This window comes from Camarhynchus parvulus, unplaced genomic scaffold (genome assembly GCF_901933205.1).
Source record: "Camarhynchus parvulus unplaced genomic scaffold, STF_HiC, whole genome shotgun sequence".
NCBI lineage: Eukaryota > Metazoa > Chordata > Aves > Passeriformes > Thraupidae > Camarhynchus > Camarhynchus parvulus.
Window position 1 is genome coordinate 3,284 of NW_022148330.1, and position 12,040 is coordinate 15,323.

The 12,040-nt window shown below is 54.8% G+C and overlaps 1 protein-coding gene and 2 non-coding genes across 3 annotated transcripts; 1 reads left to right on the forward strand and 2 right to left on the reverse strand.

The window, feature by feature from the left end:
• Nucleotides 1–1,205: 1,205 nt before the first annotated feature.
• LOC115916555 (GRIP1-associated protein 1-like) lies at nt 1,206–7,918 on the reverse strand (the record flags this gene model as incomplete). Its single annotated transcript, XM_030970287.1, has 6 exons — nt 7,849–7,918; nt 7,384–7,450; nt 7,233–7,294; nt 6,268–6,294; nt 4,273–4,380; nt 1,206–1,362 (listed from the first exon to the last, which is right to left on the reverse strand). Coding segments are annotated over exons 1-6 (463 nt in total), but the record flags the coding sequence as incomplete, so codon positions are not given.
• A 1,703-nt stretch (nt 7,919–9,621) lies between these two features.
• On the forward strand, nt 9,622–9,812 carry LOC115916556. The gene has a single exon (XR_004061609.1). It is a non-coding gene; the product is annotated as a U2 spliceosomal RNA (small nuclear RNA).
• A 731-nt stretch (nt 9,813–10,543) lies between these two features.
• Nucleotides 10,544–10,734, reverse strand: LOC115916557. The gene has a single exon (XR_004061610.1). It is a non-coding gene; the product is annotated as a U2 spliceosomal RNA (small nuclear RNA).
• Nucleotides 10,735–12,040: the final 1,306 nt, after the last annotated feature.

Sequence of the window (12,040 nt, forward strand, 5' to 3'; positions counted from 1 at the left end):
CCCCTCAAAACCCCCAAAAATCCCCCCAAAACCACCCCAGGGGAATCAGAAAACCCCCAAATTCCCCCCCAAAAAGAAATTTTGGAACCCCGAATTTTATCGCCCAAAACCCCCTCCCCCAGCCCCCACCCAAAAAAAACCCCCCCAGGACCCCCAAAAATCAACCCCAGGACCCCCAAATCCCCCAAAACCCCTCCCCAAAAAAAACCCCCAGACTCCCCCAAACCCTCAAAACCCCCAAAAAAAAACCCCAAAATCCCCCCCAACCCCCCAAAATTCTGGGACCCCCCAAAACCCCCAGCCCCCTCCAAAATCCTCTTTTTGGGGGACCCCCCAAAATCCCCCTCCCCAAAACCCCCAAAATCTCAGAGACCCCCCCCCCAAAACCCCCAACAGACTCTCAAAATTCTCAGAAACCCCCAAAAACAAACCCCCAAAATCCTCCCCCAGCCCCCCAAAATTTTGGGACCCCCCCTCCCCCAAAAACCCCAGGACCCCCAAAATCCTCCCAGGACCCCAAAATTCCCAGAGACCCTCCCCAAAAATCCCCAGACCCCCCAAAATCCAGAAACCCCCAAAAAACCCCAAAATCCCCCCCCAAACCCCCAAAATTCTCAGAGACCCCCCCCAAAATTTCCCCCAGACCCCCCAAATTCCCCAAAATCAGAAACCCCCAAACCCCCAAAATCCCCTCAGAGACCCCCCAAAAATTCCCCCAGACCCCCCAAATTCCCAGGATCCCCCCAAAATCCTCCCCAAACCCCCCTCCCCCCAAACCCCCAAAATTCTCAGGGACCCTCCCCCCCCCAAAACCCCCCCAAAACCCCCCAAAAAATCCTCCCCAGGACCCCCAAAATCCCCCCCCCCCAAAACCCCCAAATTCTCAGAGACCCTCCCAAAAAAACCCCAAGACCCCCAAAATCCTCCCCAAGATCCCCCAAAAAATTCTGAGACCCCCCAAAACCCCCAGCCCCCCCCAAAATCCTCCCAGGACCCCCCAAAATCCTCCCAGGACCCCCAAATTCTCAGAGACCCCTCCCCAAAATTTCCTCCAGACTCCTCCAAATTCTCAGAGACCCCCAAAAAAAAAACTCCCCCAAAATCCCCCCCCCACCCCCAAAAATTCTGAGACCCCCAAAACCCCCCTCCCCAGGACCCCCAAATTTTCATTTCCCCCAGGACCCCCCCCCAAATTCCCCCCTCACCTTGGGGGGCTCCCCCGTCCCCCTGAGCCCCGGCCTGGGGGGGCTGGGCTGAGTTTTGGGGGTCCTGGGGGGTCCTGGGGTCCTGGGGTCTCCCGGGGCCCCCGCCCCTCCCCTGCAGCCGGTTCTCCTCCTCGAGCCCCTCGATCTGGGCACAGAGCTGGGACCCCCCCCCCAAAAAAAAAATCAGTGATAAAATTGATACCAGGGACCCCCAAAATCCAACCCAAAATTGATACTGGGGACCCCAAAATCCACCCCAAAATTGACACTGGGGACCCCCAAAATCCAACCCAAAATTGATACCGGGGACCCCCAAAAAGGACCCCTAAAAAATCAGTGATAAAAATTGATACTGGGACCCCCAAAATCCAACCCAAAATTGATACTGGGGACCCCCAAAATCCAACCCAAAATTGACACTGGGACCCCAAAATCCAACCCAAAATTGACACTGGGACCCCAAAATCCAACCCTGGGACCCCCCAAAATCCACCCCAAAATCACCTCTGGGACCCCAAAATGAGCCACAACCCCCAAACACAGGGATAAAAAATACCAGGACCCCCAAAATTGGCCCCAAAATCGAGCCTGGGACCCCCCAAAATCAACCCCAAAATCCACACTGGGACCCCCAAAATCCCCCAAAATCGACACTGGGACCCCAAAATCCAACCCTGGGACCCCAAAAAAATCAGTGATAAAATTGACACTGGGATCCCCCAAAATCAACCCCAAAATCGACACTGGGACCCCAAAATCCAACCCTGGGACCCCCAAAAATCAACTCCAAAATCGACAGTTCTGGGACCCCAAAATCCAACCCAAAATCCCCAAATCTGGGACCCCAAAAATCACCCCTGGGACCCCAAAAATCAGCCCCAAAATGAACCTGGGGACTCCCAAAATCAATCCCAAAATCGAGCCTGGGAACCCCCAAAATCCACCCCAAAATCCACCCTGGGACCCCCAAAATCCCCCCAAAATCGACACTGGGATCCCCAAATCAACCCCAAAATCGATGCTGGGACCCCCCAAAATCCACCCCTGGGACCCCCCTGGGACCCCCCAAAATCTACCCTGGGATCCCCAAAATCAACCCCAAAATCACCCCTGGGACCCCAAAATCCACCCCAAAAATCAACCCCAAAATCAACCCTGGGGACCCCAAAATCAGCCCCCTGGGACCCCCAAAAATCAATCCCAAAATCGACCCTGGGACCCCCAAAATCCACCCCCCAAAATCGACAACTGGGGACCCCCAAAATTCCCCCAAAATCACCTCTGGGACCCCCAAAATCAACTCCAAAAACCAGCCCCAAAATCGACACTGGGAGCCCCAAAATCACCTCTAGGATCCCCAAAATCAACCCTGGGACACCCCCCCAAAATCCACCCCCAACCCTGGGACCCCCCCCCAAAAAATCAGTGACAAAATTGATACTGGGACCCCAAAATCCACCCCAAAAATCGACACTGGGACCCCAAAATCAACCCCTGGGACCCCCCAAAATCAACCCCAAAGCCCCAAGTGGGAACCCCAAAAACAGCCCCAAACCCGACACTGGGGAACCCCAAAATCAACCCTAAAATCAATTCTGGGACCCCCAAAATCCAACCCTGGGACCCCAAAAATCCCCCAAATGAACCCCAAAATCAACCTCTGACAGTGGGACCCCAAAAATCAACCACAAAATCAACCCCCAAAACACTGGGACCCCCAAAATCCACCCCAAAATCAATTCTGGGACCCCCAAAATCTCCCCAAAATCAACCCCAAAGTCACCTCTGGGACCCCCCAAAAATCAATCCCAAAATCAACAATGGGAACCCCAAAATCCACCCCAAAAATCAACCCTGGGGACCCCCAAAACTCCACCCCAAAATTGACACTGGGGAGCCCCAAAATCAACCCTAAAATCAATTCTGGGAGCCCCAAAAATCAACCCCAAAATCGACAGTGGAACCCCCAAAAATTAATCCCAAAATCGACAGTTCTGGGACCCCAAAATCCACCCCAAAAATCAACCCCAAAATCACCTCTGGGACCCCAAAATCCACCCCAAAATCAATTCTGGGACCCCCAAAATTCCCCCAAAATCAATTCTGGGACAGCCCCCCAAAATCCACCCCAGAATCAACCCTGGGACCCCCAAAATCTCCCCAAAATCGACACGGGGACCCCCAAAATCCACCCCAAACCCAGCCATTGTCAGGTGTCCCAGGGGGATTTGTGGGTTTTGGGGCGATTTGGGGGATTTTGGGGATCCCAGATGAGATTTTTGGGGTTCCAGGGAGGATTTTGAGGAGATTTGGGGAAATTTTGGGGAATTTTGGGGAAATTTAGGGGGATTTTGGGGGGGATTTTTGAGGTTTACCTCAGCCAGCTCCCATTGCAAGGTGCTGGGGATCCCAGGGAGGATTTTAGGGTTTTTTGGGGTTTTTTTTGGGGGGGATTTTGGGGAAATTTGGGGGATTTTGGGGGTTTACCTTGGCCAGCTCCCACAGCAGGGTGCTGAGGGTTCCAGGGGGGATTTTGGGGTTTTTTGGGGGGATTTTGGGGGGTTTTTTTGGGGTTTACCTTGGCCAGCTCCCTGCAGCAAGGTGCTGGAGGTTCCAGGGAGGATTTTGGGGGAATTTTGGGGTTTTTTGGGAGGATTTTTTTTGGGGATTTTTTTGCCAGCCCCCGCTGCAGGTTGCTGGGGGTTCCTGGGGGGAATTTTGGGGGGGATTTTGGGGAAATTTTGGGGTTTTTTGGGGTTTTTGGGGAAATGTTGGGGGATTTTGGGGTTTACTTTGCCAGCTCCCACAGCAGGGTGCTGGGGATCCCAGGGGGATTTTAGGGTTTTTTGGGGGGATTTTGGGGGGATTTTGGGGGAATTTGGGGGGATTTTGGGGTTTACCTCAGCCAGCTCCCCTCAGCAAGGTGCTGGGGATCCCAGGATTTTGGGGAATTTGGGGGTTTTGGGAATTTGGGGGATTTTGGGGTTTTACCTTGGCCAGCTCCTGAAGCAAGGTGCTGAGGGTTCCAGGGGGGATTTTGGGGTTTTTGGGATTTTTGGGGTTTTACCTTGGCCAGCTCCCGCAGCAAGGTGCTGTTCTGCAGACGGAAATCGTCCTCTTGGCTCTGCAGCTTCCCCTGGAGCATCCTGGTCTCCCCCAGCAGGGCCTCCACCTCCTGGGGACCCCAAAAATGAACCCAGAAACCCCAAAAATGAACCCAGAAACCCCAAAAATGGGATGAGAACCCCAAAAAATGAACCCAGAAACCCCAAAAATGAACGCAGAAACCCCAAAAATGGGATGAGAACCCCAAAAATGGGATGAGAACCCCAAAAATGAACCCAGGAACCCCAAAAATCAACTCAGAAACCCCAAAAATGGACCCAGACACCCCAAAAATGAACCCAGAAACCCCAAAAATGAACTCAGACCCCACAAAAATGAACCCAGAAACCCCAAAAATGGGATGAGAACCCCAAAAATGAACCCAGGAACCCCCAAAAATGAGCCCAGAAACCCCAAAAATCAAATGGTAACCCCCAAAAATGGACCCAGAAACCCCAAAAATGAACCCAGAAACCCCAAAATGAATCCAGAAACCCCAAAAATGAACCCAGGAACCCCAAAATGAACCCAGAAACCCCAAAAATGGGATGAGAACCCCAAAAATGAACCCAGGAACCCCAAAAATGAACCCAGAAACCCCAAAAATGGGATGAGAACCCCAAAAATGAACCCAGGAACCCCAAAAAAAATCAGAAACCCCAAAAATGGGATGAGAACCCCAAAAATGGACCCAGAAACCCCAAAAATGAACCCAGAAACCCCAAAAAATGGACCCAGACACCCCAAAAATGAACCCAGAAACCCCAAAAATGAATTCAGACCCCACAAAAATGAACCCAGAAACCCCAAAAATGGGATGAGAACCCCAAAAATGAACCCAGGAACCCCAAAAATGAACCCAGGAACCCCAAAAATCAAATGGTAACGCCCAAAAATGGACCCAGAAACCCCCAAAATGGGCTCAGACACCCCAAAAATGAACTCAGGAACCCCAAAAATGAACCCAGGAACCCCAAAATGAATCCAGAAACCCCAAAAATGGGATGAGAACCCCAAAAATGAACCCAGGAACCCCAAAAATGAACCCAGAAACCCCAAAAATGGGATGAGAACCCAAAAATGAACCCAGGAACCCCAAAAATCAACTCAGAAACCCCAAAAATGGGATGAGAACCCCAAAAATGGGATGAGAACCCCAAAAATGAACCCAGGAACCCCAAAAATGGGATGAGAACCCCAAAAAATGAACCCAGAAACCCCAAAAATGAACGCAGAAACCCCAAAAATGGGATGAGAACCCCAAAAATGAACCCAGAAATCCAGAAACCCCAAAAATGGGATGAGAACCCCAAAAAATGAACCCAAAAATCAACTCAGAAACCCCAAAAATGGGATGAGAACCCCAAAAATGGGATGAGAACCCCAAAAAATGGCCCCAGAAACCCCAAAAATGAACCCAGAAACCCCAAAAAATGGACCCAGACACCCCAAAAATGAACCCAGAAACCCCAAAAATGAATTCAGACCCCACAAAAATGAACCCAGAAACCCCAAAAATGGGATGAGAACCCCAAAAAATGAACCCAGGAACCCCAAAAATGAACCCAGAAACCCCAAAAATCAAATGGTAACCCCCAAAAATGAACCCAGAAACCCCCAAAATGGGCTCAGAGACCCCGAAAATGAACCCAGAAACCCCAAAAATGGGATGAGAACCCCAAAAATGAACCCAGGAACCCCAAAAATTATCCCAGAAACCCCAAAAATGAAACCAGAAACCCCAAAATTAACCCAGAAACCCCAAAAATGGACCCAGAAACCCCAAAAATGGGCTCAGACACCACAAAAATGGGATGAGAACCCCCCAGAAATGAACCCAGAAACCCCAAAAATGGGATGAGAACCCCAAAAATGGGACTGAACCCCCCAGAAATGAACCCCTAGACCCCCCCAAAATCCACCAGAACCCCCCCAAGACCCCCCCCCTGGGACCCACCTGGGCCTTCTTGCTCTTGCTGAGGGCCTGGAAAAGAAGGGGAGGGGGCTCAGGGGGGGGTTGGGGGGGAATTTGGGGGTCCCAGGGGGATTTGGGGGTCCTGGGGGACCCTGGGGGGGTCACAGGAGGGATTTGGGGTTTTTTGGGGGAGGAATTTGGGGTTTTTTGGGGGGAGTCACGAGGAGATTTTGGGGGTTTTGGGGGAGGAATTTGGGCTTCTTTTTGGGGGAAGAATTTGGGTTTTTTTCAGGAGGAATTTGGGGTTTTTTGGGGAGGAATTCGGGGTTTTTTTGGGGAGGGATTTGGGTGTTTTTTGGGGAGGAATTTGGGGTTTTTTTGGGGAGAGGAATTTGAGGTTTTGGGGGAGGAATTTGGGTTTTTTTGGGGAGGAATTCGGGGTTTTTTGGGGAGGATTTGGGTGTTTTTTGGGGAGGAATTTGGGGTTTTTTGGGGGAGGAATTTGAGGTTTTGGGGGGAATTTGGGTTTTTTGGGGGAGGAATTTGGGGTTTTTTGGGGGGAGGAATTTGGGGTTTTTTGGGAGGAATTTGGGTTTTTTTGTGGAGGAATTTGGGGTTTTGGGGAGGAATTTTGGGGTTTTTTGGGGAGGAATTTGGGGTTTTTTGAGGGGGGGTCACAAGAGGGATTTGGGGTTTTTTGGGGGAGGAATTCGGGGGTTTTTGGGGAGGGATTTGGGTTTTTTTGTGGAGGAATTTGGGTTTTTTGGGGGGAGTCACAAGAGGAATTTGGGGTTTTTGGGGGCGGGGAGGGGATCCCGAGAGGAATTTGGGGTTTTTTGGGTGGAATCTGGGGTTTTTTTGGGGGAGGAATTTGGGGTTTTTTGGGGAGGAACTTGGGGTTTTTTGAGGGGGGGGTCACAAGAGGAATTGGGGTTTTTTTGGGGAGGAATTTGGGGTTTTTTTTTGTGGAGGAATTTGGGTTTTTTTGGGGGGGGGTCCATCCTCACCTTGTTGGCCTTGGCCAGGTCCCTGTCCAGCGTCTGCACCCTCTGCCGCAGCCCCGACAGCTCTGGGGGGGGTCACAGCCCTGTGAGACCCCCAGCCTTTGGGGACCCCCAAAAAATTCCCCAAAATTCCCCCACACCCCCCAGGCCGTACCGGCGCCGTTCTTGCGCAGCTCATCCGACAGCCGGTAATTCTCGGTGCGCAGCTCCAGCAGCTGCGCCTGGGGAGCACCGAGAGGGGGTTTGGGGCGGGAGGGGGCAAAGAGACCCCCGAGACCCCCCCCAAAAATATCCTCGGGTCCTCCGAGCCCCTCAGGACCCTCCAGGTCTCCCCCAAACCCCTCAAAAACTCCCAGAGAGCCCCCCCAGCCTGACACATCCAGAGACCCCCAAAACCGACGCCAGGACCCCCCTCAGCTCTCCCAGAGCCCCCCAGGACCCCCCTGTGACCCCCCAAACCTCCCCGAGCCCCCCAAGGCTCCCCCGAATCCCCCCAAAAGCCCCCTCAGGACCCTCGTAGACCCCCCTATGACTCCCCCACGACAGCTCTGAGCCCCCCCAGACCCCCGGGAGCCGCCCCAAGTTCCCCCCCGAGCCCCCCGGGATCCCCCGGCCGCACCTGCATCCTTTGGAACTCCTCGGCCGACAGGGCCTGCGCCATCTTGGCGCTCGGGTCCCCCCCTCAGGAGGGACCGGAAGTGGCCGCTCTATCCCGGGGTCATAGAGAGGCCAAGGCACTGTTGGGCATAAAACCATCGAGTTCAGTCCTCCAAGCCAGCCAGAGCGGCCAGGAGAAGGGTAAAGTTTAGACCTCCAAGCCGGCCAGAGCGGTCGGCTCTGGATCATAGAGCTCGGTCCTTCGCGGCGGGACCATAGAGAGAGTACAGGCCGCTAAAGGCCCCCGGAGAGCCATCGGGGCGGTACAAATCTTCTCCCGCCGCGTTTTTGGGGGGCTCTGGGAGGGTTTGGGGCAGTGTCCCCCCTCTCAAATGGAGCACGGGATCCCCTCAGGGCCGATACAGGCGGTAGAGACCCCCGCAGGTTCTGTGGGGGTAGAGGGCGCTCTCTGGTGGTGGAGGTCTCCGGGGACAACATCCCCCCACCCCAATCTCTGGCGCCCCTCAGGGACCCCTCAGTGCCACAGGGACCTGGCAGTGCTGGTGACAGCGGCTGGATCTGAGCCCAGGGGTGCCCAGGTGTACCCAGGTGAGCGCCATTTCCCCCTCAGGTGCCCCTCAAATCCTTCATGGGCGCCATTTCCACCCTCATCCCCTTCACAAGCACCATTTGTCCCCTCACGGGCACCATTTTTCCCTTCACTGCCCCCCATGGGTTCTATTTTCCCCTCAAACCACTCACGGGAGCCGTTTCCTCTCTCTACTCCCTTCATGGACATCATTTCACCCTCACAGGCTTCATTTTTCACCCCAGGGACACCATTGTCCCCTAATTTTCTCCCCCCTCACAGGCACCATTTCCACAGGCTCCACCATTTTTTCCCCTGCCCATCAAACCCCTCAGGGACACCATTGTCCCCTCACAGCCTCCATTTTCTCCTCAGCTGCCCCTCAAACCCCTCACCAGCACCATTTCCACCCTCATCCCCCTCACGGCCTCCATTTTCTCCTCAGCTGCCCCTTAAACCCCTCACTGTCACCATCTCCACCCTCATCCCCCAGCTGCCCCTTAAACCCCTCACGGGCACCATTTTCTCCTCAGCTGCCCCTCAAACCCCTCACTGTCACCATTTCCACCCTCATCCCCCTCACGGGCTCCATTTTCTCCTCAACTGCCCCTCAAACCCCTCACGGGCACCATTTCCACCCTCATCCCCCTCACGGGCACCATTTTCTCCTCAGCTGCCCCTCAAACCCCTCACTGTCACCATTTCCACCCTCATCCCCCTCACAGGCACCATTTTTCACTCTCACAGATTTTATATTTCCCCACCCTCACGGGCTCCATTTCCCCCTCTTTTACCCCTCACAGGGCATATTTTCCCCCCTCAGCTGCCTGGGTCATCCTGTATTTCTGGGGATCTGTGGAGGCACAACGCGAGAGAAGAGTGCGAGACGAGCCGGAAAAAAAAAAAAAAAAGAAAATCGCGTAGGGCTGAAGAGGGGCGGGGCCAGGGTGGAGTTATGTAGATAATCAGGTGGAGTTATGCAAATTAGACGCGGATGCACCACCAAAGGCATCATGGGAGCAAAAATTTGGGGAGATTTTCGCGATTTTCGGGATCCGTGCGTACAAAACGCGAGAGAAAAGCGCAGAGCGAGATGAGGAAAAGCTCCCGGAAGGGTTTCGGAGCGGTCGCAGCGCGGCGCGGGGGCGGCCGTGAGGTGCGGGCGGGCCGGGCGCGGCCGGGCGCGGCGCTGGGGGGGACGTCGGTATCGCTTCTCGGCCTTTTGGCTAAGATCAAGTGTAGTATCTGTTCTTATCAGTTTAATATCTGATACGTCCTCGATGAGAGGACTTTATATTAAACGGATTTTTGGGCTCGGGAGTTGGACCCGGAGCTTGCTCCCTCCGCTCCGCGCATCGTCCCGGTATTGCAGTGCCTCCGGGAACGGTGCACCCCCACCACGGGGACCTATTCACAGTGAAAAACAGAGTGGAAACTACTTAGAACTGACTGAGAATCGTGATTTTATCGCGATATTAGCAGTGCATCAACCAATTGCTACCCTTTTGTAGTTCACTCATTCTGTGCTGAGCTCACTGTCCCGGTATTGCAGCGCCTCCGGGAACGGTGCACCTCCAACGGGGACCTATGAATGGGGAAATATAGAGCAAAAATTATCTAGAACTGATTGAAGTCGCGGTTCCATCGCGATATCAGCAGGGCCCCCATCCCACAAATTGGGCAGCACCAGTCCCCTCCAGTGTCCCCACCCCGGTGCCGCCAGCACAGCCCGAGTGATCGATTTTCACCGATATGGGCCCATGCTGGGGATCCACCATTCCCACAGGCAATACTGGGACGGTGAATGGAGCACAGAATGAGTGAGCTACAGAAGAACAGCAATCGGCAGAACTGTAGTTGATATCGCGATGTAACCTCGATTTCACCCGATTTTAGTACCCAGTTTTAAGTGGTTTTCGGTCTATTTTTCACCATTCATAGATCCCCGTTGGAGGTGCACCGTTCCCGGAGGCGCTGCAATACCGGGACAGTGAGCTCTGCACAGAATGAGGGAAGTATAAAGCGTAGCGATTGGTTGATGCACCGCTAATATCGCGATAAAATCACGATTCTCAGTCGGTTCTAAGTAGTTTCCACTCTGTTTTTCACTGTGAATAGGTCCCCGTGGTGGGGGTGCACCGTTCCCGGAGGCACTGCAATACCGGGACGATGCGCGGAGCGGAGGGAGCAAGCTCCGGGTCCAACTCCCGAGCCCAAAAATCCGTTTAATATAAAGTCCTCTCATCGAGGACGTATCAGATATTAAACTGATAAGAACAGATACTACACTTGATCTTAGCCAAAAGGCCGAGAAGCGATACCGGCACCCCCACCCAGCGCCGCGCCCGGCCCCGCCCGGCCCGCCCGCACCTCACGGCCGCCCCCGCGCCGCGCTGCGACCGCTCCGAAACCCTTCCGGGAGCTTTTCCTCATCGCACTCTGCGCTTTCCTCCCGCGTTTTGTACGCACGGATCCCGAAAATGGCGAAAATCTCCCCAAATTTTCGCTCCCATGATGCCTTTGGTGGTGCATCCGCGTCTAATTTGCATAACTCCACCTGCATCACCGCCCACTCTGACGTGTCTTCCCGTCACTTTATGCTCGCAAGGTGATTGGTGAATTGCGCTCTGGGATTTGCATTCGCTCCGCCCCCTCGTCTCCACCCGGGCTGTACCGGTCTGAACTGGGATGGGGATACTGGTGGGACTGGGATGGGGACATCATTGGCGACTGGTCCTGCCCAGTTTGTACTGGTCTGAACTGGGATGGGGATACTGGTGGCACTGGGATGGGGACACTGGTGGGGACTGATCGTGCCCAGTTTAAACTGGTCTGAACTGGGATGGGGACATCACTGGGGACTGGTCCTGCCCAGTTTGTACTGGTGGCACTGGGATGGGGACACTGGTGGGGACTGGGATGGGGACACTGGTGGAACTGGGATGGGGACATCACTGGGGACTGGTCCTGCCCAGTTTGTACTGGTCTGAACTGGGATGGGGACCCTGCTGGGACTGGTCCTGCCCAGTTTGTACTGGTGGCACTGGGACGGGGACCCTGCTGGCACTGGTCCTGTCCGGGTTGTACTGGTCTGAACTGGGATGGGGACACTGGTGGCACTGGTCCTGCCCAGGCTGTACTGGTCTGAACTGGGACACTCCCAGGAGCTCCCCCTCTCCCTGGCCCCCCTTCCCCTCTCACCGATGACGTCACTCCCCTCCCCCCCCCGGGGGGACCCCCCCGTCCTGGGCGTTCCCCGCCCCTCCCCCCCCAGGGGACCCCGCGCTCGGTGGTGACTCAGGGGCCGCGCCCTCCCCCACCCACAGCTGGATCCGCTCAACAGCTGGAGCGGGAGGGGGAGGGGAGCCGGCCCTGCCCGCCCCTCCCCCACCTGCCCCTCCCTCCCCCCCCAAAAAAGGACTCAGGAGCGGGGTGGGGGAGGGGCAGCACCGGCCCTTTATTGCCCTCGCCCCCCGCCCCTCCCCCACCCGGGGGGCAGGGCGGGAATGGGGAGGGGGGGACAGTCCCAGTTTGGGGTCAACGATCCCAGTTTGGGGTCAACGATCCCAGTTTGTGGTTAACGATCCCAGTTTGTGGTTAACAATCCCAGTTTGGGGTTAACAAT